Source organism: Nestor notabilis, unplaced genomic scaffold (genome assembly GCF_000696875.1).
Source record: "Nestor notabilis isolate BGI_N333 unplaced genomic scaffold, ASM69687v1 scaffold1442, whole genome shotgun sequence".
NCBI classification, from domain to species: Eukaryota; Metazoa; Chordata; class Aves; order Psittaciformes; family Psittacidae; genus Nestor; species Nestor notabilis.
In genome coordinates, this window is record NW_009918543.1 from 47,124 (window position 1) to 73,402 (window position 26,279).

Here is a 26,279-nt window from a genome sequence, read left to right on the forward strand (position 1 = left end):
GGGGCTTGCAGGGGCACTACTAGGTCTGGCAGAGTCCTCACTGCTGGAAAAGTCCCTGGCTGTCAGGCTAAAAGCAGCCAAACAGATTTGGTGGTGCTCTGGAGAGCCTTGAGGTGTAGGCAGATGCTAGTTGCCCCAGGACTATGGGGTTCCCAATGCTGCATTGGCAGTGAGCACAGCTGGCCTGGTGCTCTGCAGAGCAGAAGGCATCTCATGGGCCACAATAAAACAGCTAATTAAGTCAGAATTCAAGACAAGTCAGAGAAAAACCTTTAAAAAAGAAACTCTCCAAAATCCTCTCTGCCGCCTTGCTCTCTCCTGGCTGCAGAATAGTAATTACTAGGGGTCTAATGTGCCTGTAGTCAACAGATATGTGAGAAAAACAGGGTTTTTTTGGATCCTGGGAATTAAAATTTCTCCATAAATATATTACTTCAAGGCATAAATGCAGAAGCTCATTGCCCCTCGCACTTCAGCAGCCGGGAACCTCTACCTATTCCAAATCTAACGCGCTGCCATCTGAGCATGTTAGGCACGGAGAAGCAGGCAGTTCTGTGCAAGATGTAGATGTTGATAAACATGGGTTACAGAAGAGCCCCCAGTACATGTGCATGCCCAGCTGCGCACACATTTGTAAACATAAGCTAGACAAGTGACTATGTCTGCATACATACATGAAGGTAGTTGCTTTCAGGTCTTAGAAACATGTGTATGAGTGCACAAAGGGTGGCTGCTATCTGTGTGGGGCGGGAGAGCTGTGTTTATGTGACATGCTTTTAAAATTATCTTGGGTTTATCAAGGCATCTCCATCTTTGTGCATGTTGCAGCACAGGAGACAGCATTAAAGCCTGAACAGGTGTTAATCACTATGCACTGTAATAAATTCTAAACATAGGGAAAGGGCTTATTTATACACGGCTGCTCCTCCCACCCTGCACTTTGTGCTTGAGCCTTGGCGCTGCCTCAGAGAAAGAGGCGCCCGTGAGGTACCAGAAATGACTGCAAGAGCTGGACTTGCCCTGGCAGAGCAGGAGCTAGGGGTAGAAACCCTGACCCCACTCTTACACTTGGGTATGCCCATCCTGCTTTCAGCCCCCCACTGTTGCCTGGGGATGGCATGGCTGAATTGCGCAGAGCAGCGAGAGGGGTTGGGGAGACACCAGCCCCTGGCATAAACAGGGACCTGTGCTGAGGGGAGACCACAGAGGGAAGCCGTGTCACGAAGCACCCAAGGAAGCTGGTTTTTTTTCTTTTAAAAGAAAAATGCTGAGCCCCCCTGATTGGAGCCGAGCCAGCTGATACAGATGGGGTGTTACAAAACAGAGCCAAAAGGCAAGAGCGCAAGGAACAGAGCTATCTATAACCCTGACAAAGTTAGATGGAGTGAAGGTGGGGAAGAGGGAAAGGCAGAGCGTGGCAGGCAGCCCCTGATGCTGACAGCAAGGACTCGATCGTTCGGCGATGGGATTTGGAGCTGATCGGCTCCCGCTATCCAGCAGGCAGATAAGGCTCTGTGGCTGTCAGCTTAACTCTGCCGTTTATTCCTGTGCTGTAGGGAGTTAAATAGAGCACACGGAAAGACTGCTGCCGGGAGTGAAAGTCAAGGAGGGAGAGGGAAGGAAGAGGCAGTAACTGGGCAGTGCCTGGGGAGTCAGGTGGAAGTGGCTGCAGGCAGAGCCCTTCCAGGTAAGTGCTTGTGGCTTTTCATCCTTGTCGCTACTGAGAGCTGGGGACAGGAGACTTCAGGGGTGGCATTTAGGATGGAGACATTGATATGGAGGAGGTTGAAAGTCTCCTTCTCAGCCAGGATGAATGCAAGCACTGAATGGGGGCAGCTATTTGCTGTGGCTTCTCCTTCAGTGGGGACTGCAGGGAAAGGACTAGAGCTCGGCTTGGAGGGTGGGGGGTTGCAGCGAGTGGTTTTGGTGCTGTGAGAGGTATTCATCTATTAGGTGCATTGGCATTTGAGTAAATTATCTAAATAGCCTTGCAGAATGGACTAGTCTGGGCACTGAATCTGCTCATCTTTGTCATCGAGATGCTAATTTAAATATTTCCTGGTGGTTTACTTTCCCATATAAAATAAATCATTCCTGGGAGCCTGGGGGAGGGGAAGCAGCTGGCACGTGTGTGGGGAGGGTGTCCCAGTGGGAGTGCTGCACCCAGCTAAAATAATGGCTGTGGATATTGTCAGAGCCCCTCAGAGAGGGTGGAGGATGGTTTATTTCTGTACCCTGGTTGAAATGTGTCCATCCAGCTGCTGCTGTTACTGTGGGTGGCACATCTGAGAGCAAGCAGGAGGACAGGAGGGTCTGTGGTGTTTCCCTTTTTCCTGCTTGCCTGTATCCAAAAAGGAAGCGGGAGGGAAGTTGGAACCTGTTGTCAGTCAGTTATTGTCAGGGGAGAGTTTATGGTCTTTGGGTTTCTAATTAGACTGAGAATTTTTCCTTCTTCTAATTAAGATGCAGTTCCTCTCTTTTCAAGACTCCTACTCAGTTTCCCCTGCCCCAGGTCCTCCCTTCTCTGAGGCTCCCTCGCTTGCTCTTCGGCTCCTGCAGTTGCTGCAGTGTGAAATCCCCAAGCTGAAGCTGTGCTCTGCTCAGCCCCGCTCTAGCCACCACATCCATTTTACCTTCAAACAGAAAGGAAGCGCTGGTAGGGAATACAGGGCAGGGGAGAAGCAGCTTGGCAGCCGCTGGTACCCAGACCTCAAGGAGCCTGAGCTGTGCGTCAGGGAGAGGATGCACAGGTCGTACCAGCCTGCATGGAGGCGAGAGGGAGCAAGGTAGAGTCTGCTGCCCTGGCAGGGTCACCTCAGCAATTCAGCAGGTTAACCTTGAGCATGAGGCTAATGTGGCTATCGTAGTAGGCTGCTGAAACACAGGCTTGTCTGTTTGGCACTTAGGTGAATCAGGCCTTAATTCTGCACTGCAAGGTTCAAAGTGAATTAACATTGTGCCTTTGTCACACTGTGCCTCCTGAAACATCCTCCATCTCTCCTCCAAAATGGAGCCGATGCCTTAAAGGCAAAACTCTAGCTGGGGAGAAGAAAGGACAACACTCAGCCCAGCCCTGTGTCTTGTGGCCACAGAACCGAATCTCACCCACTCTGTTCTGCTCTGCCCCTCCAGGACCTGGCAGTCAGGATACAAGGTCATTCCTCCTCCCTTTGGGGCTGTGTGCCAGGCTGGCTGGTGGATGTGAAGACACACTGGAGAAGACAACAATGGTGCCTACAACTGCTGGCCACAGGTGGAGGAGCAGGTTCCTCATGAGGTGGCAAGAGGCTTGTTGTAAGTAATGCCTACTCAGGTACTAAGTACAATGATTCTGTTTGTCAAGGGAGTGGAAAGAAAATAGGTCACATCAGGGTTAAGAATAGGGGAGAGGGACAGCTAAGAATGGAGATGTTTGAACTAATTCCTGATTCCTTTAGAGGCCAGGCTAGCTGGGAGGGAGAGCGAGACTCTAAAGCTGAAGATGGGCTTAAAGTGGGACAGCGAGTGATGATTGCTGAATTCCAGTGGGCCTGGCAGGTGAGAAACAGCGAGACAGATACCACTGCACAAAGATCCATCCCGAACATTTCTCAGATTGGCATCCTGTGAGCTGCAGAACCCCTTTCTGTGGTAGGGTTATGTATATATATATAGGCTGCTGGGCAAGGCTCCCAGCAATTCACAGCAGAAGTTATGACAGATTTTAGGAGGGAATACAGGATGCAAATGCAGAATTCTCCTACTGGGCACTGCCACATGTAGTGAAAATCAAGGAGTAAATAAAGAAGATCTCTTTTACATTAAACTGTAAAAGTTCAGCCTGGGCATCTTCCCAGTAGACCGGGGCATCTGCTATAGCATCCCTGAGTGCACAGCAGAGATGGCTATGGTGATGTGAGGCTTCTAGGAGTGTACCTGCAGTTCCCAGAAGCATCTGTGGACCACAGCAGAGGAAAGGGAGCACTTAGAGAGTGTCCATCAGTATTACATGCCCTGGCACCAAACAGGTCTGTGGTTTCCCTTGTTCCTATCCCCCTGCTCAAATCTGGGGCTGCCACTGTAAGAAGCTAGGGAAATTATTTCCTTCTCCAGAATACAGGCATCTTTGTAATCCATTGTCACAGACTAGACTGCTGTATAAATTATTTATAATGAATGCTACTGAGTCTTGACTTAATCTGATATACCTAGATCAGCTTTCTGTCATCTACTAGTCACCAAACACCCCACAAAGTAACTTCATCTTCCCCTAACACAAAAACACATGCTACTCATCGTTCTGTATGGCTGGAAGACAGTGTCAAGTTCTGTCTATTGTTTCCCTGCCTCCCTTCCTCACAGATATTCATTCTAACTACTGTGATCAATTCCTTGGTCTCAACTCACATACTAGTGGATACACCTCTTGCAGGGACTGAAAATGAAATCAGACCTTCTCCTCTCTGTGATTTTAGTTAAATATTTCCAGAAACACAGAGCAATATATGGGCAACAACGAGACATTTTTGGCACATCCTACATGGCTGCAGAAACTTGGCACAAATCAGATTCTGAACATAACCACAGCCAGCTGCCTGAGACTTTGTTCCTACCAGCCGCTGCCAGCATCCATACTGGTGGAACCCCACACCCACCCAGTTGGGGCTGGTGGCGGGTAGGCATTTTCAGAGATAAGCCCTGAACAGAATGCCACCTGTATAGCATTACACACAGTCTGCTCTTGCCTTTCTTGGTGTACAAAGCAGCTAAGCATTATCTCATCATCACAGCTGTCAATCTATTATTAATACTGTACTTTTGTTAAGCATCCAGGAAAAGATAGGGTCACTTGAGTGACTCACGGCTCTCTCCCTTCCCCATTCTAGCTCCCATTCTTTTAATTCTCTCCTTAAACGAGAGCACAATGTATTCTGAATGGAATTAAATACCATTCAGCCAGCCAGTACCTGCACTGCACCAGTCCACACACTGTGATCTGCTTTCATGGCAATCTTTGCTGTTGACCCCCACCTTTGCATGATAAAAAAGCACAGAGGTGCTCAAGGTAAAGATTTCTCTTGTATTTCACCATAAGGATCCACAATTATCATTAAAAGAGCACACAAATTGGCACAGCTTGGGCTGAAGTACATCTGAGATCTCAACTGTAGGTCAAAAAAATTCTTAAAGGATTTGTGCAAGATGGATGAAATACAAGAGAGCTGAGGCTCTCTCTCAACGCTTACCCCTTGGTCTTTAGTGAAGTCATCACAGAATCATAGAATACCAGGTTGAAAGGGACCTTAAGGATCATCTGGTCCAACCTTTCTAAGCAAAGCATGACCTAGAGTAGATTTCTCAGCACCCTGACCAGACAAATCTTAAATGTGTCCAAAGTTGGGGAATCCATCCCTTCCCTGGGGGGATTATTCCAATGGCTGATTGTTCCAATTGTGAAAAAATTTTCTCTTGCCTCCAACTGGAATCTCACCAGGAGTAACTTGTGCCCATGACGCCTCAGCTTTTCCATATGACTCCTTGTAAAAGGGGAGTCTCCATCTTCTTTGTAGCCACCCTTTAAATAATGGAACATGGTGATAAGGTCTTCCCTGAGCCTTCTCTTCTCTAGGCTGAACAAACCAAACTTTCTCAACCTTTCGTCACGTGTCAGGCTTCCCAGTCTTCTTTGTGGCCCTATGTTATATAGCTTAGGATCCAAACTGTGTAGTTCTCCTTAGGCTACCAGTCCACAAATCTGCTGATTCTCACAAGGACCATTGGGAACATGAACATGCCCCACACAGGATGACATGGTTTGAGTACAAAGGCTGCATTGCTGAAAGATGCCAAGATGATTTAAAAAACGGGCTATGGGTTAGACTAAACTCTAGTGAGTGGTGTGAGAGAAGAGAAGAAGAGCATGGCTGACTGCAAACTGATCCAGGCAGAGCTTCTCCAGAAGCTCTCCACCGGTTCCCTCTCATATGGCAGTCCTTTCACAATTCCTTTGGGGCTAAGAAACAAAACACCTGCTTGCTGGTTCTTTGGAAAAAAACAGGACAGAAGAATCTGGTTGCCAGCCCAGGAAAGAGTGTTGAGAAATAAGTGCACCCGCTTTAGCTACCGTTCACCCCTAAAAAGACTCTACCAACCCCAAGCGACTGCCTTCTCTGAAGAAAAGTGAGAAAGGAAGAGGACAGGGCATGACGTACAAACAAACCTGCTTCAGTTTTGGACAAATATTCAAACTTGTCACCTTAAAAAGCAGCAAGGGAGCTGAATTTGCTTCCCACATTGAGAAATTAATCTCAATTCCACAAAAGGAATTAAGATGAAGGATGCAAATGTTTTACATAGTCTGCTTAAACATAACTCCCACTCCTCCAATGACAGGAGGCACAAAGCTTGCTTCCCTCTTGCTGGTGCTTCTTTGCTACAGAAATGAGAGTTCTAAAAGCCTCTGGCTCACAAAGAGGGTTGGTAACTAGTGCCCTGATGCCTCTCCTAGGATCTGGACTCACATCTGGAATGGTGATCCACAACAGCTCTAAAAAACGCAGTTTTGTGCATTATCTGACCTTACTTTTGAGACAGTGCAGAAGAAAGGGGTGGTGTGCTAACCCTTTTCCTAACACCCCTTTCTTCAATTACGATCCTACAATTTGCTTCCTCATTTCCATTGCTATGGGCAATGTTGGTCAGAGGAGACAGATACGGGGGTATTTGGAAACTGTTTTGAGAGCAATGGCAAGTACCAGGTGTCCAGTGGTTTAGGGTCTCCTCATTACATTTTAACAGCTTTCTTGGTCATCCTTTTGTAATGTAATCTAGTTCCTAAAAAAGTCTCTTGCCACAAGGCCCACACAACTCACTGAGTATATGGAAAGCAAATGATACCCTGATTTAGAGGCTAACTTACACCTGAGTCTCATTTATCACAAGGATTAGGATACAAACCGTAGGAGCACAACTGAGATGTGAGTTGCTTTGTTTTCATTTTTCTTAAAAGCTTTTAATTTACACATCTATTTTTGTAAAAATACAGCTTCTTAAATATATATGAGTCCCTTCCCCTCCCTGGCTGTTTGGAAAGAGCTGTCCTTTATCAGAGGTGAACCTCCCACTGCTCTCTGCTCTGTTCTCCTCTGACAGGTTCCAGTTCTCTAGTATTTAGCAGCAAAGTCCTCTGGCATGCACTGTTCTAACTTCCTTGTGAGACTAGAAGGATATTTATTTGCTTGCTCATGACAAAAAGGCTAAGAGGAAAGTCATGACACCAGGCCAGAAGTAAAGGGACATAGCTGTGAAGAAGTAGAGTCCCACTTTGAGGGTTGTATTACAGCCACAGCTGTGATCAAGGTGGTAATTGATGAGGATGGGAAAGCACTGTTCTAATACATGCATTCTCTCTCCCCTGCTTTTCACCTACCAGTGCTTGGCTGTTGGCTGTCACTTTGTGCTGCTGAGTCCTTCTTTGCTTGTCCTTCCTCCTGCAAGTGTAACAGTGGCAACCTGGAAGTGGACTGTAGTGGCTTGGGCCTCTCCTCCATCCCCTCAGACATCCCCACAAACACCAGGACCTTCCTCTTTCTCAACAACAAACTCAGCATCCTGCCAGGAGCAGTGTTTTCCAACCTCTCTGCTCTACAGAGGCTGGATCTATCCAACAACTTCTTGGACCAGCTCCCTCAGAACATCTTCAGTGACCTGGGGAACCTCACGGAGCTCCAGCTGAGGAACAACAGCATCCGGGCCTTAGACAAGGACCTGCTACAACACACAGCCCTGCTGCGCCAGCTGGATCTCTCCATCAATGGCCTGGCCCAAATACCCTCGGGCATCTTTGACGACCTGCCTGCTCTCCGCTCCCTCTCTCTCAGGTCCAATCGCCTGCAGAGCCTGGACAGAGTGACCTTCGAACCGCTAACCAGCCTGCAGCAACTCCAAGTTGGGGATAACCCCTGGGAATGTGACTGCAACCTCCGAGACTTCAAGCACTGGATGGAGTGGTTCTCCTACCGAGGTAGGTGCTCATGCAGTGGGAGCCAAGTGCAGAAGTGCTGGTCTTCCATGGAAAGGCAGGCAAAGGCAGGCAGGGAAGAAACATGAGCAGATACATTGGGGAGGTCAGGCTGACCTGAATGTCAGACCTTAGCCAAAGAGCATGAGGACCATGCCACCATGCTAAGAGACAGTTTAGCACCACTGCCACACTGAGAAGTCCTCTGCAGCCCCAGATCTCCTATTTCCTTGTTTTGTTTCTGTTCTGATTTTTTTTTTCCTTGGGAGAGGAAAGAACTTTCCTCAAATAACATTAACATTTTAGGATTATGAGCTCCCCTCACTCTTTCTGCCTAAAGAGAAGAAATGCTTTTCATGCTTGAAAATAACCATCCCATTCTCTTTCTTAAGCTGGTAGAACTAAAAGCCAGGTTTGGCTGTAAAGCATCAGGTTTGCTTACAGCTAAAGGTCTATAGGAAGCAGGGCCACTTGGGAAAATACTGCAGCTAATATTGGCAAACCCAAACTAAAGTTCAAATTAACAAGCCAGGCCCCAAGTCAGACTGGCTATAAAATCATTTCAAACCAAGCAGTTCTTGAGAAGTTTGTATTTCCAGCTTTTCCTTGAAGTATGGAAGGCTGGAAAGGCACTTATCACTTAGCATGAATGCTGATGGGATGACACGCTTTCAGGAGCTGCAACTCAAAGAAAGATGGCACATTTTACAGGAATGATGATTGAAGGCCTGACCTTCTGTCACTGGAGCCAATGAGTAGGAAAGGGTCTCAAGTCATGCGGATAGCAACAGTCAGCTGTCACATCTCTGCTGATCACAGCCATGCTGCAAAGAGATTATCTGCGCCTGTGGCTACACTGCAGTCTGAAATATGCGTCTGTGTGAGCAGAATCAAACAAGCATATGAGTGCCACTTTCCTCTTTGGTTTATTTTGTTTCTCGACTCTCAAATCACAGAGTCAATGGAAAGCACATGGAGTTAATTTTGCTTTTTTTTTGTCCCTTATAAAGAAATTGCCCAAACTTGCTCAAGCATTTGTTTCAACATCTGTCATTATTTTCACAGAAGGGGGATGGATTAGTTGTTAGAAGATGGGACTGCGTGTTTGCTGTTATTTGGAGAAGATACAACCTGGTCCTATCTTTTTGCTTTTATTTCTCCTTTTCTAAAATGGTTCTACTGACACTTACATAACTCACTAAACAGTATGAGGCTGATTTAATAGATGGTTTCAGAGGGCTTTCATGTCTTGGCCTGAAAGATGTCTATACAGATACCATGTACCATGAGCTTTACTGTCAAATCCAACCTAGGCATACCAGCCACCTGCCATGGTTGAAACTGTTCCAGCTGTGAAGGGCTAAGACATTCAAACTTAAACGGAAGATTTAGATTAGATATAAGGAAGAAATTTTTTACTGTGAGGGTGGTGGAGCACTGGCACAGGTTGCCCAAGGAAGCTGTGGATACCCCATCCCTGGAAGTGTCAAGTTCAGGCTGGAAAGGGCCTTTAGCAACCTAGTCAAGTGGAAGGTGTCCCCGCCCATGGCAGGGAAGGTTGGAAATAGGCGATCTTAAGGTCCTTTCCAACCCAAACTATTCCATGTAAAATGTCTCCAAGTTAGGCAAAACAATCATTTTAAAGGATAATACATGTGCTCCTTCTGCCCAGTGCATGGAAGCAGAGCCATTCCTCCCTCCCTCCACCTTGGACAAGCACTGAGGATCTGGCAGGCTTTCTTGAATACTCTCTCTACTCAGGAATGCATTCACACAAGAGGGACTGGATTTTATGGTCCCAGTGCTATAATAAAGCAGTTCCCCACTTGATAACCACAATGCTGACTTCTGCTGGGCAAATATTTAGCAGATGTGAATAGAGTCATAGGAACTTAACCCGCCTGAGGATCTAGCTCTGCTGTCACAGTATGGGGATGAAGCTGTGGTTTACTCCTATTCTCTCTGTTGGCACAGGTGGGAAAATTGACCAGCTGGCGTGTACCCTGCCCAAGGAGCTGAAAGGAAAGGATATGCGAATGGTGCCCATGGAGATGTTTAACTACTGCTCCCAGCTGGATGATGAGAACAGCTCTACAGTGCTGGACAATACTGGCCCACCCTGCACTAAAGGAAGCCCAACTCCTTCCAAATCTAAATCAGGTCCAGAAACAGAAGTGGAGCCCAGCGTGGGATGCCCTCAGAAACAACGATATAGGCCTGTGAGCGTGCGCCGGGCTATTGGCACTGTGATCATTGCAGGGGTGGTTTGCGGCATTGTGTGCATCATGATGGTGGTGGCAGCTGCTTATGGTTGCATCTATGCCTCCCTTATGGCCAAGTACCACCGGGAGCTGAAGAAGAGGCAGCCACTCATGGGTGACACAGAAGGTGAACATGAAGAGCAGAAACAAATCTCTTCTGTGGCATGAAACTCTTCTAGGAAGAAAGGGACAGCAATGAACAAAGGTACCTGAGAGCAGTCAAGAGTGGGGTCCTCCCAACATACATCTTCCCAGACAGACAGACAGACAGACAGACTGTGCTATTGCTCCACTCACCCAAGTAGTGCAACATGCTTCTGGGGGGGCAGGACACCTGGCTCAATTTCTGTTCTTCTGCCCCAGGCCCATTTTGTGTCCTTTCACCCTTGGGCCCTCCCAGACAAATAAAGTAGAGTCAGACCTCGAGTGCTTGCTGTGCCTCATGACCCTGCACAGACCTTCCCTCACATGCCTGCTGTGGCACCTTCTGGGAACCTGTGCATCCTCTCAGCTTTGGTCCTGAGTCTTCCTGTATCCTGTCAAGAGCTCTCTGCAAACAGAGAGCAGCTCTGTGAAAGCTTCTGTGAGTAGCAGGACACCAAAAGTGTCCATGCCCTGCTGTTAGGGTCACTGCTGTTGTGTGACAGTAAGTTGCTGCTCACCCTACAAGTCAGTGCTGTCAAGAGCACATCAGAAAGGACAGAAGGTCCCTAGGGTCTGACAACAGTCAGGGGGAGATTTCCCTTCTCACTTCTAGAGGCAGAAAGATACCTGTATCACTCTAACACACTGCCTGGGAGCACAGTGTCCCTCTTTTTGCTCCTGGCCAAGTCCAGATCTGTGAGCTGGCACACATATCATCTGCTATGGGTACCCAGATACGGATCTGTCCTTCTGCACACACACACACTAACTCATTCTGATCCCAACACATACACACAGTTGGCCCCAGCTCCAGACATCCAGGCACCCCACCTGTGCCTGCAGAGCCACGTTTCCATGCTGATATACCCTCTGCGCACAGCCATGAATACATTCAACCACTTTACTCTCGTCATAATAGTGCATAGAATCTTCTGCTTCAGACAAAATACATGCACCCTGCCACTGAGGAGCTAATGGAAATATCTCAGCCATAATGCAGAGCCAGTGGAATAGGATAGGACGGAGAGAAACAAAGTTATTAAGGTTACAGCACGAGTCTGTGGAAGCAAGTACACAGCATGAAAAAGAAAATACAGTGTGTTCTTGTTATCTATTTTATGTTTCTATGATAAATGGAGACCATAAGGATACAAAGCCTCCATTTGGAAATGTCTGATTGGCAGAGCAGAAGTGGGCCATCAGGAAAGACTAGGGGAGGAGGTGGCTTACCAGCCTCAGTAGTGTAAGCTATGTTGAGAAGTAGCAGGAGCCTAAGGGAAGGTGGCGGGGGAAGAAAGCACACAACCCAAGAGGGGCAAGCACGATGTATGGAGTAGGGTTATGCAGCTGGGGTGACTGAAGAGAGGGGCACAATTCTGGAGGGTCTTGAGGAGAAGGCTGAAACCTGGATCACAGTATGACAGAGGTGGGAAAGCCCAGGAAGGGTCCTGCATGGTCCAGCACAGTCCACATATGCTCTCCTCAGCATCACTGCTGTGTTCATTGCCATCCTCAGCTGCAAATGAGTGTGCATACACACGCAACTGCACACACTGCCACTGCCACTGTCACTTAGGGTGACTTCCCCCAACCAGATTTTAAAGCCCTCAGACTGCAGTGCCTCCTATTAGTCTCAGCTCCTTCCAATCTGACAGGAAAAAAAAATAAAAAAAGAGTGAGAGGGGAAAAAAACCCGAAAGGAACTCAACATAAGGACTCATTTTGTATCACTGGAAGTGGGATAAAATGCTGTCTCCAGGGGAGAGCGCACATTGCCATGGTAACCTGCTCTAACCCGTCACAGTGGGTATTCCTGAGTGAGGAAGATGACACCGGAGGTCGTGCATCCACAGTGCCTGTGGATGGTGTGAACCCTGCCATCAGGAAACAAGCTGGCAGCCAGCCCAGCTTTGCAGGGTGTTTCGCTAGCAACCTGTGTTCAGAGCCCAGCACGCACTGCAGGTGGACCTTGCCAGGGCATCTCACCTCTTTCCTGTGCTCCAGCTGGATCCTGATGCCTTCGGACATCACACAGCCCTCCTGCTCACTGCTGCTGGATCCCTGTGGAAGTAATGCACACTGGCTCCTCATTCCCTTCTGGTCCCAGACAGGTGGTTGTACTGACCCATGGGCACACAATGCCAAGTGTTTAATCAAAGCCTGGAGTGGCAAAATTCCTCCTGGCCTACCCAGGGCCACCACAGGCAAAATGATAGGATGCTCTGGACTGTTTTAGAATGACTTTCCTTTGACAGAGGGATGCATGGGACAGGGAAAGATGTTCTTCAGTAAGCAGAAGACCAGGCTGCCCTGAAAGAATGACTGGGAGAAGCAGTCCACCCACAAATGTGCGCACACATTGTACCCCCACTCCCAGCACACTGCTTTTGGGGAAGAGGAGGAGGGAGGCTGGCAAGATGTGAGGAGGAAGGACTCTTCCCCCATGCACTGTATAGCCACTCCAACCATCCCATCTGCTGCAACCGTAGCCCGCTCTGAAGGGCAGAACTGGTGCACTGCAGACTCCATATGCGTGTTACTGCTGCTCCACATTCTCAGCAAGCCAGGACTAGGCTCTGCCTGCTGGATCCAAACCTCTCCCCAACCTCCCTCTCAGGGGAACTTCTCCCCTTACCATACTGGACTCCGCAATCATACTTGAAATGGGACTTGAGTCAGAGCAGTATATTTATAGATCTATATTTTACTTGCATCAAATAATGGTGAAATATTGCACAAAACAAATGGGACCTATATGTGTGTGTGTGTGTGTGTGTGTATGAGTGAGCAAGAGAGTAAGGGAGAGATTGTTTTTAAGGGGACGGACCAGAGGTAAAATTAATGGGAGGGAGGCAGGGGACAATGCAGTGGTTGGGGGGCTGAAATCCTCTTTCCCTGCACCTGCCCTGTGACCTTCTCCTGCCCTAACCAATTTTTCATTGTTGCTAATAATATTTTCTATATCTTGTGTTGTGGGGCTGATGGTGACCTTGCCCATCCTTTCATTATTTTTTTTTTTCCATTTATAAGGCAGAAAGTCTGGATTCATCTCAACCCTAGAAAAGGGACTGCTATATTTAGAAACTCACCCAGGAAAGGAGAGGATGGGATAGGGGAGAAAAGAGGGCTGCTGAGAAATATGAAGGCTGGCTGCTATGGGGAGTCCCACTGGAAGTAAAATACTGTGCTTGGAAGGACAAGGACCTGTCCTTCCTCATGAAGAGCAGGGTAATAGGGTTCACTGGGAAATGTCCTCTTTATACCGCTGTTTGCAAACAGGCTCTTACTCTGCTCCCTAGCACACCTGGAAAACAGGCTGCCCTAGCGTGACTGAGTTGCTGCTCTGTCCACAGGCATTCTAGGGAACATGGTACCCAGCATGGTCAGAAACTAAGCTCTCCTGTGGGATGCTGGATACAGAACAAGACTCAGTGCTCCTTGTGTGCCCAGACAATGGGTTCCTCTGATGTCTGGGAACAGGAGGTCCTGTGGTCCCTGCAGACATGGCTAGGCATGGGGGGAAATCCTCCTGAACGCACCTTTTGCTGCAGGCAGGTGTATCAATGTCACATGCAGGTACCTGCCCTCAGGAAATGGTCTTCTGGGGCTGACAGACCCAACACATGCCAGGGTGATGTAGGGGTTGGCAGGGGCACCAGAAACACACTTTCTACTCCTCCTGCTCCCCTTCCCCACACACCCACCTGTGGTAAAAGCAGGCACATTTCTTGTAGGGAACAGATGGCACTTGTAATTCCTTTTTCTTTTCGTTACTGTTTGAGGGAGAGCAACAAGATTTTCTAAAATGATTGAATGGAGGTTTCTCTGGCATGAGACAGAACATTTTTAAAGGTATATTATATTTCTGGCTTGTTGTTACAGAAGAATAATAAAGAATGTATTTTCCTATGCTCCTTCTTGTTTAAATGAGATCTCTGATGGTAACCTCCCCTTTCTCTCCTACCACCTGCTAAAGCAAACACTGCAGGGATACAGCCAGGCAAATGAAAAAGCCACTGAACTCCCACATAATGTTTATGCTTGTCTGTACCTAGTGTTTGAACTTGGAATGAATGTGCATGCATATACACACACACATACACTATATCAGTGTGAGTACTAGGCAAGCACCTACCAGTAGTTCAGGTGAGGCTGTAGAACTAAATACACACTCAAGTCAAGGTGAGACCGTAGATATAGAAACACACACACATACAGTGCTAGGGACACAGCCAGACAAGGGTGATTGTGTAACAAGGGTAAGATACTGTGGCAATCAGCTCATTACATAAAAGTAGAAAGGGCCAAATTAATCCCTAGGGTAAGAACGCAGAAGCCAATGGAGTTATATTCAGGTCAAATTTGATTCCAAAACCTTTTTTTTTTTTTTTTTTCTAATTAGAGCATAATGTTCAATCAAACTTACAGTAACAAATAGTGAGCTATGGGTTCCTACAGCTCCAGATTCCTGACCCTCCTGAGCAAGGTTATTTTGAAATGAATGGAAATTGCTATCTAATCCTATTGCACCCATAACTACACAAGCTGTCACCCCTGGAGCTAAAAGAGTCCCTACACCAGCTGTTCACTGGAGAGGTCTATCACAAACAGCTAAGAAGTTTAAATTCCCCACTTCTCTACTTTCAGCACTAAGCATACACAATTCATCACATACTCCTCCTGCAAGAAAAAGCTCATCCTGAGGCATGTGGAACCACAAAAGATGTTAAACCCTGCCACAAGCAAGCCCTCATGCCACCGTGCTCATGGTGTAATACTCAGCCACCTTGTTATACTCAGTCTGATCTTCAGAGAGAAACTGGGTGCAGAACCCAAATACTCTTAATCCGATAACAGCTGAGGCATCTGTTCTGCTGAAAAGGCTTGTGCCACAAGAGAATCACTATTATTGTTTAACAGTATGGTATCTATGACACATAGTTTAATCTAATTTTGCCATGTAGGTAGATGAGCACACACAGATGCTACTAAGCAGTTCATATAATACCAGCAGCGTAGAGCAGAAAAAACCACACTGATCTGATGGCTCTAGGTTCTTTCAGTTAATGAATTATCTGGGACCAGACTGTGATCTTCTGCCTGGTTATTATACTGGTTAAATTAAATTAAAAATGGTTATTATAATTTGATTATTTGATATTGGCAAATGTATTTGCCCTGCATACCTATCTAGCCACACATACACACACATATATTTAGTCACACACACATCATATATAGAAACATGTAATTATGTATATGTATATATAATACACGTAAAATATATAAAATATAATTCCTCCTCAGTATCTTGTTCATCAGCAACTTGCTGTGCTGGCTTGAATGATGTTTGCCAATGCTGACTGGAAGCGCAGGTCAGAAGGTCAGTTTCTATCCTCTGATTAGATGAGGGCAAGTCCTAGCATGGGATTTCTGAGGACCAAAAAGCCTTTCCTCTGAGAATATTGTGCAATACAGACAAAAAAAATAAGCATTCCCCAATGAGTACAGTTACAGAATGGAATACAAGTAAATAAAGATTTTCTGTATCACTTTGGGGAGCTTTCCACATCAATATCAGCCCTGGAAATCTGGGGACAAGGCAGCATCCTTGCAGCTTTTCTCCTTTTTAGAGGGTGGAGGAGAAGCAATCAACAGGGGCTAGACCTCTCCTTCCCACAGTGGCACTGTGCTGCAGCCAGGCAGAGGTCATGAGCAGGGCACCTGGAGCCAAGGAGAAAGCAAAGTGTGATGCTAAGAATAACTGCGCCTTGCGTGGAGCTCCTGGGCCAGGACAACAATGTGCTGCTCTTTGCTCAGGGCACCAACTTGAGATTTTGCCCTTCACATTTGCTTTTTCTATGTCCTAACATGGGAATATCTTGTTTGTTAGAACAGCTGCAGAAAGATCAATTTGCAAAGGGCACAGAACGAATGACAAATGCAGGTATTTCATTTGAAGAAATATGCACAGACGTTATTCAACCAGCTCTGCATAAAGCTCAAGGGAAATATCCAAAGTAACAATGCTTTGCATTTCTACAGTGCTTGCCTTTGGCAGCTCTCTGGGAGCTTGCAAACATTAATGAATTCACAGAGACAGAGATTCAGAGAGTATGAAGGCCAGAAGGGACTTTAGATCATCCAGTCTGACCTTCTGTGTATTGCACGCTACTTGGAAATTGTGCGGAAAAGAACCACAAACATTATTTGAGGGTCGCAGAAAATGCCTTGATGTGAAAGCCTTAAAGAGCTCAATTGGTATAGCTTATGGAACAGAAAATAAAGAAGTTATACTGTAGAAAGTCCAACAGTCAGTGTTTACATGTAGCTAAGGTCAATCTTTCAGAAAGGCATCTACCTTTAATCTAAAAAACATTCAAGAAAGGAAACCTCCCATTTTCCCTTGGTACCCTTACTACAATAACTATTCATGCTGTTGGCATTCATGCTTAATATTTAATTTGAATCTGTTTGGTTTCCTGTCACAAGTTTTTGCTGTGTTTCTCTCTCCTAGATTAAAAAACCCTAAACATTCAGTAACCAGCATCTCTCCCTGTGAAGGTACTTTATACTCTAATCAAATAATTGCTCGGTCTTCCTTTTGGTAAAATAAGCAGATTGAGTTCATTAAGCCTTTACTTGTAAAGAATTTCGTCCCCTCTGGAACAACACTGTAGTCTTTTGCCACACTATTTCTGGTTTTTCCTCCCCCTTTTAGAAGTATGCTCCTCATCCAACAAAATCTGTGTTCTGTATTGTAGATACCACCTGACTATTGCCATGCAACAATAAATATTACCTTTCCTACTCCTCCCCACCAAAAAATGTCTCACAGCACACTCTCTAGGCTGTGTCAACACGGTTCCGACTTTAAAGATGAAGGAATATGGCAACATTAGGGAAAAACCCTAACAAGTCATTTTATCATCAAGATTATGGAAAACTTGTTCTGATCCCACTCATAACCCCCTTCATGGTAGTATAAATTCATGGGACTTTAAACAAGATTCTTATGCAATTCTAGGCCAAAGAAAAATCTAGCCCTTTATTTAAATCAGTGGTCCTCTTCTAGCAGTCTGCACTTTCTCATCCACTCATGGTCTCATATGATCTGATTATTTGATTATCTTTCACATCTCTCCCACTGGACATAAAGATCTCAGATTCCCCAATAATTCTTTCTCTCTCACCCTCATTTTCATCCTCTTGTGACTGATCATCCCCTTTTCAGCAACTGCCTCTGACCAGCTGCTTTTCAGATTCTCCCTACTCTGATCTCCTCAACTGTCACTTCTCAGCTGCCACAAAACACACCAACCCCCACATCCCCATCTGCTTTTTAAAGGCTTGTTATCATAAGCAGGGGCTTCTCCACTCACTCTTCTTTACTTTGCAAAACCCAGATCAATCAAGAAAAACCACCATGCTGTCAAAGGGTGGGAGAGGGGTTTAAGTCAGCCCTAGTTTCTGGCCTCCCAGGTGCTGTGCTGGGACATTCAGCTGCATTAAAACACATATTTTTGTTCAGTCCTGATTAAATCATGGAGTGTGTGAATTAGACAGTAAAAAGGCCCAGCCTTGTGCCCAAAAGGAGTGCTGCAGTGAACAGGGACTGCCCTGAGTGACCACCCCAAGGCTCGCTTGCTTGCTGGTAATTGTACCATGGCATGCTGAGACAAGAGACTTCAGCTTTTTCCTGGTGGTGGAGAAGGGACTGCAGCCTAGCAAAATCTCATCTCTTTCTATTCAAGGCACCACCACCTTCTTACAGACTTTTCAAACTTCAGCTTAAACCCATTTGTCTTTTTACCTCAGATTACAGCTGAATCTGCATTACCCTAACAGCTAGAAACTCTCTTTTGGTTTTCCACCCTAAATATTTTCATGGCCTATTTATACTGCACTGTTTTCCTGCAAGCCATGTGATTTAGTATAAATGTTTCCTCCAATATGCATTTACAGCATATACGTTACAGCAATCTTACCTGCTTCAGCCTTGGTTACATGTGGTTAAGCAAGCTGGGTTCTTCCAGGCTCCTCTCATCAAGTTGGGCTTTTTTTTCTCTCATCATCTTTTTGTCCAGCCTGTGTTCCTTTGGCTAAAACTGTAACACAAACTAGAGGGGACGTCTCACAGGGCTTTGGGTAGGAGCACCAATGCACCTCCATCCCCACTGGGAACACTTCTCCAGGTACATTCTAGGGCAGTGTTTGCTTCAACCACAAGTGCATCACACTATCATTCGCCATCATCCTACCATCACTTAATACGGAAGTTCTCAGCATTTTTCTGCTGAGCTTTCTCAGGATACGTCTACCCACCTGCCTTTCGGCAAGGACCTCAGAACAGAACATAGCAGACAACAACAGCTCCCTGAATTCTATGTGGGCATCAAGGGAGGGGGCAATACAGCCTACACTGAAGATCATATTGAGACTTGGCAAAATGGGCCCAACAGTTCCCAGAAAAGGGCTGCCTTTAGTCATCCTTGCTGTGCTCTCTGCCAGATCTCACAGGGTTACCAGCTTAGAGGAGATTTCTAATATTAGTTCTCAAGCATATGACCTTGTCTGTCGTACTACTGAAATTCATTCTGTTTCTGGTATTCCTGCCAAGGTCAGTTAAGGTTTTCTCTATGATATCCTGCTCCTTCCCTGTACTAGCAATGCCTTCTAGTGTTGAATCATCAGGACATTTCTTCACTACCTGTTGCTATGTGAGTCAGTCTCAGGTTAACGTTAGCAAAGACTAATCCCATAGGTGACCATGCGGGAGTGCTACAAGTAACGTTTTCCTAGGCTTTGGCAGGTGATCTTGCTTCTATCATCTTCCCAGACTGACTTCTCTCTCTCTGCCCTTCGCAACTCCCTCTGCCTTTCCCAGTCTAGTCCAGTTTAACTGATTGTTTCTTACATGGAACTGTATCAAGTGCTTTACTGAAATACAGGGATCAGACCTCTGAAAATTCTTTAACCTTCCAGGACAAAAATCATCTGAAAGAAAGCTATTGGGTTAATCTGGTAGGATCTAGCTCTGATAAACTCATATTGCCCGACTCCCTTTTCCCCTAACCTCTTGGTAATAATTACACTTTCCTTCAATATCTCCTCTAAAGTGCTACAAACATTACAGAGGTTACGCTTACAGGTCTGAGACTGACCTACTTATTTCTTCCCCTTCCTTAACCATAACTGCTGAATTTTTACTTTTCCAGCCTGCATGGAGTCACCACTGTGGGTAGAGTTGAAAAAAAACCCTTTCTATAAGCCTGTGTTTCCACATGCCAGCTCTCCCAAGGCAGTAGAGCGCCCAGGCCCAGCACTATGCACTAAGCTGCTTGAGCTGCTTATTCCCAGTAGTCAGCTTGTTTGTTTCCCCAAGGACAATATTGCTGTCCTTATCAATAATTGGGGCGCAGAGTCCTCTTTGGTTTTGGCTTAGACTACAGACTCCTTGATCTCAGCTTCACTCTTACTGCCCAGAAGTGGCCCCACTTCTCATTATCTTTTTTTTTCCAAATAGCTGAAAAATCTTTTGCTGTTTGTTTTAATCTCCTTTGCAAGCTTTAACTCAGCTTGATTTGTAAGCAATCCTGACTATATCCCTATATTTCCTGACCTCTAAGACACAGCTTTCTTCGCTGTCTGTTCTTTTTCCATTCCACGTAGGCTCTCTGCAGAGAAAGCTTAAGCAGCCTAAGCAGTTGCCTGTGGTGGCAGACAGATGGAGGGCAACAGAATCAGGCATTGCCATTTACTGACTCCTCCCGGAAATGCGGGTTCCGCAGTCCCGGAAAGCCGAACTGCTGCCTCCTCACACTCCAGACTTTGCCTGGCTGCCTGTGAAAGCAGTTCCAAGAGCCAGCAGCAAACCACCCCTCCACACACCCTAGGCAGCAGTGTAGCCCACACCTTCCCTACCTCCTGCACTCACAACATCTCTTCCAACTGCCTTGGGAAAGCCTGGCACTTCCCAGGGCTTCCAGACAAGGGCTCCCCGCCAAGCTCCCCCGCCGGCAGAAGCAGGACGACTACTTTCCACTGTCTCCTTTCCTCCCACACCCTCTCTGTGCCTCACTATCCAACACTGGGTCCATACCCACTGCAAACCACCCTACATTCAGCACCTCCGCAGCCCCTGGTGAGCCGTGAAGATGTGCTGATAGCCCTCATACAGCACAAGGATAGGGAGAGAAAAAGAAAATGGCCATCAGTACAGCCTCTGCATGGTACTGGCAGCAAGAGCACAGCATAAGAGCATTAGGGAGGAACAAGAAATGGTTCTGGGGCTATTAATATGATAAAGCTCTAAGCAAACTGGTCTGGCCTCACAGTTGACCCTGCTTTGAGCAGAAGGGTGACTAGAGACCTCCTGAGGTGCCTTTCAACAGGAATTATCCTATGGTCCTATGAGTGGGGCTTCTGTATCCCAGTGAGGGAAAGGGAGACAAAAAAAAGGAGGTCTTGTGAGGGGAAATAGCTCGCAATAGCAGTCCCACTAAGCAGCCTTATGATGGGGAGATTTGTGCCTTAGGTGGATAAGTAGGGCAGGAAAAGAGGAACTCAGGAAGGAAACAGGCTGAGTTTGGTGGTAAAAGGAATGTGTCTTAGGAACAGACTGAAGTTGTCCTCAGATCTGCTAAGTTTCTCTGGTTCTCTTCCTGCAAAACTTGTCTGCTTGCGCCTTGGCTAATTTAACCCAAACCATCTCAGAAGGCATTTCCTATAACCTCTTCTGCTGTAATAGTTAATACCTTCATCCCTACAACTACGACTGCTTCTGTGATCCCTTTCAGCATCTTATCACATGACTTTGCTCCTCTGCTGAGCTATAGGTCTTAATGCAGCTCATGGCATCAGTTATACCTGTGCTAAGGCTATGGCCCTTGCATGGATAACACTGCTTTACTCCATGTACTTTAGATGCATAGAATCATAGAATAGTTAGGGTTGGAAAGGACCTTAAGATCATCTATTTCCAACCCCCCTGCCATGGACAGAGACACTTCATGCTGAACCATGTTGCCCAAGGCTCTGCCCGACCTGGCCTTGAACACCGCCAGGGATGGAGTATCCACAACTTCCTTGGACAACCTACTCCAGTGCCTCACCACCCTCACTGTAAAGAACTTCTTCCTCATATCTAATCTAAACTTCCCCTGTTTAAGTTTGAAGCCACTACCCCTTGTCCTACCACTACAGTCCCTAATGAAGAGTCCCTCCCCAGCATCCTTATAGGCCCCCTTCAGATACTGGAAGGGTGCTATGAGGTCTCCACGCAGCCTTTTCTTCTTCAGGCTGAACAGCCCCAACTTTCTCAGCCTGTCTTCATACAGGAGGTGCTCCAGCCCTCTTATCATCCTCTTGGCCCTCCTCTGGACTTGCTCCAGCAGCTCCATGTACTTTTTATGCTGAGGACACCAGAACTGTACACAATACTCCAAGTGAGGTCTTACAAGAATAGATGTGGGCTGTTGTAGGGGAAGAGATGAAAGCAAGGTAATGCACTGGCCTTACATTCACACAGAACTTTAGGTCTGCACCCTACTTGGTCAGAGGTGTTAATGCCACTTGCTTGGCAGACTGTGGATCTTCACACAGCTCCAAATGGAAGGTCCTGGCCTACTTGTGATCCCCGCACCTTGTTAGTACCCCTGAATATTCAGTACCTATTGACAGACCCTACACACTGGGTACACTTCTATGTTCACAGGGATTACTCATGTACATACCGGCGTGCACACACAGAAAACACATATAAGTATGTAGCCCTACCACAGACATGAGTAAGTGCAAATCACTCTGTGGGTATACACATCTGTGCACACCCCTAGTTACACACATAGGCAAATATCACAGACACACAACACACTGCAGAGGAACTGTTTGTGTATGCGAATATACACATGTATGCACAAATCTCCTCACACATTGGGCATCTACACATACTCTACACCCCCTGTGTGCTCCCACAGGCCCATGTAGCAGAGATATAGGTCCCTGCTGGTGCTCGCTAAGTAGGAGTTAATGCGAGATAGGCTGGGAAAGAAATTAAAAGCAAATTAAAAAAAAGTTGAAAGCCCAGCACATGATTCTTCTCCTATCACATCTGTGAATCCTGGAGCGCAAGAGTAATTGTCTGCAATGAGTCAGACCAAAAGGCACAAGGAAATGGTTGCTATGGCAACCCGCACACTGCTCTAATTCGGCTCAGAATTAAAATGATATCAAATAATTTGCAAGCAAAGGGAACATGGCAAAGGCGCCGGGTGCCAATCTGAAAAATCCAGCTATATGCAAGTGTCTCCTGAGCCAGAGTCAAGGGCTCTTTTCCCTTCAAGAGTGACAGCCATAGCAATCAGAGGAGCTACAGAGGCAGCAGTGATGGATAACCTTAGGCTAGAAGATTTCAGCTACACACAGGCAAGAACGGGCTCCTAGGCTGGAGATCCAAGACTGGGGATATCCTGAGGGATGCTGCCTCAGCAGATCCCACAAGAGAAATCCTATTGCTTGCAAGTTGTTTTGGTGTCCCCATTGTGGGAATTCCCTAAAAGGGCTGGTGAGGGCAGGGTCTGGGCACAGACACCCACCCATAGTGAGGGCATTTGCTCTGTGCTGGGTGAAGCACTGCCTGCATGGGCTGAAGGAAGGAGGGCTGATTCACTTAGTGTTTTCTTCTCCGGTAAGTGATGCAATGTGCAAACTCTGGCACTCGGCTGAGACCACAAGGAAATATTTATTCTGCAGAATTGGCTATTTTCTTTGCTTTTCACTCAGCCAAGGGCTTATCTGAAGGCAAGAGGCAATGTCCATACACAGAAGAAGGAGGCACAATCCTTGTACTGAAGATCTTACAGCTTATGCAGACAGCAGATACACCGTGGAAGACAAGGAAATTGCTGATGTCCAGGCAGGGTAGGCAGAATGCTATGGAAAATGTCTCACACATTTTTAGCATTCGTTTGAGGATAAAATACATGTATTTGACCCCCTTGTCACTAGTTACTGTCCATGCATGGAGACATCTATATGGAATTTTGCAGGCAGATGCTTGCTCTTTCTGCCTGTTCTGACCTGGCTGAAGGATAACCAGCTCTGAACAGGGAACCATGTAGCCTCAGCACTGACACCAAACATTGGCAAAAGGCAGAGTTTGTAAGATCAAAGCCAGTGCCAAACAAGGCAACCACCTCACTTTCAAATGGTTCATAGATCAGCTTGTTTCTGCCCCAGAAACACCCCAAAAAGCAGCCTTTATGCTTACAGGTGTCTCCCCGAAGGCTTGGTATCTAAAGTAGAATGCAATGGATGGCAGGCAGGCAGATGGAAGGATGAAGGATGCAAGACACACTGGTTTTGGCATACCAACAGCACTGTGAAATGCTGATACCCTGGCCCATGGAGTATTGGCTCAACCTGTAGGCCAGCCAAATGTACTGACTGATAACAGCCTCCAGACAGATGGAGGTGGAGAAGGCATGGCTCCCATTAGTACTAAAATCATCAGCACTGCCAGACGGGAATGGCATCAGGCAGACACTAGACATAGCATTTCTTCCTGTGCTACCACTGGATGCTGGGGACATCGTCATTTCCATAAACGCAAACGCACCCAGTAATGCCTCAGGAGCATACCAGGACAACACTGGCACAACCTCTAGTACTAAAAGAAGAACAGCATTTCTTCTGAATACTGCAGCACTCATTCAAGAGATCAGCTGCTCTCGGGTTTTGTATGGGTAACAATAAACTGGTTTCTGAGCCAGCCTCGTGAAATAATTTTAATTCTCCAGCTTGAATGCAGCTGTTTCCACGTAAAAGGTGCTTATGCCATTGTAGCTTACCTCCATGCATTTTAGCAGCTTCTACAGGTGCAACTGTCACTTTCTAGAGAGAAGGTTGAAATGTTTTATCCGTCCAAGCAACAAAACTTTAGGAATATGGAATTGCATGTAGAATAGTTTGAAAAGCTGCCACAGCAACAGAACTGCTGAAAAAGCCAACTGCACTTCCTCTCCCTGCTTACTGGTAACAGACAGCAGGTAGCCAAAACTGGGGACCAAGGAAGAGGATGGAGAGATGTCAAGCTGGCCAGTAATCACTTTTCAATGAAGAGTTTCTGTTGGACTGATAGAGGTTGGATTTTAACCAGCGGTATAATGGCAAAATTACTTCCCATTATCTATTTTTCAGACTGATTGATTTCAAATACTTTTGAAAAACATCTAAGCTTTTAAAAAATCTGCTTCTGCTGCAAGCACAGAGCTCTTCTGAAAATACTGGCCTCGATAAATCAGTGTCCCCAAACATTCTCTGTAAAACAGAGACAATATTTCTCTTCTCTCATCCTTGATTGAGCTTGCCGAGCACTCTTCCCAAATACATCTCTATACTGTTGGTGTCATGGGATAACAATTTCACTGTGGTCCAATCACTGCAGATAAGAACTAACAGTAACTTTCAACATAAACAGAGAAGAAAGGTATTGTATAAAATAAACCTGCATTTCCTAAGGGCCCATTTGGATTGGTTTTCATTGGGCACTGCGGAGCCTGTGCGTGCCCCATGGTTTGCTGGTATCGGCTGTTTGCCATCTCTAAGACATGACAATCATTGCAAGAAACTTAATGGAAAGAAACTCCTACCTGCCCCTGTTGGGACTGGCAGCCAGCTGACACCACATAAGCTGAACAATGAGAAGGTCAGGCAATGAAAGAGATGTCATACACAGCCCAAAGTGACAGCTAAACTCCTGCGCAGATTCCAGCAGTTTCACTGGCGCTTTAAATCACTAAAAGCTTCTGTCAGCAACTACATGTGATTTCTGCCTTGCACCCTGAGGACCAGAAAGCTCCAGGCTACTGACTCACGGGAGGCAGCAGATGACAGTGCTATCTGGGGCAGGACTTGGCTTGGGGAGAGTGCCATCACAATTCCTTATTTTTCATTTCCAACAAAGTTAGTATGCGTGAAACGTACTGGACTGACATCCCAGGAGAATAGCTGCCTTCTAATTAATTATAATTAATCATCCAGGCATTACTTAATGTTTGCATAGTGCTTTGAAGTGCCAAAGCACAGTATAGCAAGGGATATTATTAATTTAAAGAAACAGGTATAGCCAAGCCGGGGGAGGTTTGCCTGTGTGGCTTCCCACCAGAGACACCACATCAACTCAGCTCACACAAGCGGACCCTGCGTTGGCTCCACCATGTCCTCCAAGAGACCTGCAGGTACCTTGAACTCTTCGCACATATCCCTTGTGCCAGAGGTACAGGGGCTTGGCCCACGGCAGAAGGAGAGGCATGGGTGAAAGGGGGAAACGGTAGGGCAGGGCAGGGCAGGGCAGAAGATACAGCTTTTGCCTCCTGAATTTGGCCACCTCCGCACACATCCTTGTGTGGAGCACCTCTAACAATGTGAGAAGCATCTTGGACTCCCCCCAAACCCATTCTGGGATTCCGTATTGAGCTAAGCCAGACCAAAATGGGAGGAAAGAGGCTCTTGTACTCCCATCCTACCCCTGCTCTCAGCTCTCCGTTGTGGTTGCTCTCTAATCCAAGCTGACTGCTCCCTCACTCCCTGACAGCATCAGGCCTGTGTCATCTTCCTGGACATTTGATTTGACCAGTTTGCCTTTCTCTGTCTTGGCTGGGGACTGCCATTCAGCTGCCAGAAGAAAAGGGGCCCGATGCTCCCTGTCACTGGCATTCTTCCCATGGGGGTACTAGGGGTGCTCCATCCCCACAGGCATGGCTGTAAATCCTGGAGCTGTTTTTCACTGCATGCATAGTGAACATTTCAGAGTGCTCACAAATCCCCCCCAAGCACTGTCAAGTCAAACAAGTGACAGTAACAATCAGCGGCAG

General features: G+C 46.6%; 1 protein-coding gene across 1 annotated transcript; it reads left to right on the forward strand.

Moving 5' to 3' along the window:
* The first annotated feature begins 1,664 nt into the window (after positions 1-1,664).
* LRTM2 (leucine-rich repeats and transmembrane domains 2) lies at positions 1,665-10,686 on the forward strand. The gene is made up of 4 exons (XM_010009749.1): positions 1,665-1,687; positions 3,133-3,294; positions 7,412-8,002; positions 9,974-10,686. The coding sequence occupies exons 2-4, from the start codon at positions 3,228-3,230 to the stop codon at positions 10,426-10,428; spliced, it is 1,113 nt and encodes a 370-aa protein (XP_010008051.1). The 5' UTR covers positions 1,665-1,687; positions 3,133-3,227; the 3' UTR covers positions 10,429-10,686.
* Positions 10,687-26,279: the final 15,593 nt, after the last annotated feature.

Excerpts from the sequence above, each read along its gene's own strand:
- LRTM2 (XM_010009749.1), top strand. The coding sequence starts at position 3,228 with ATGGTGCCTACAACTGCTGGCCACAGGTGGAGGAGCAGGTTCCTCATG. Across the intron at positions 3,295-7,411 it reads GAGGTGGCAAGAGGCTTGTT|TGCTTGGCTGTTGGCTGTCA; the intron begins GTAAGTAATGCC and ends TTCACCTACCAG. Across the intron at positions 8,003-9,973 it reads GGAGTGGTTCTCCTACCGAG|GTGGGAAAATTGACCAGCTG; the intron begins GTAGGTGCTCAT and ends CTGTTGGCACAG.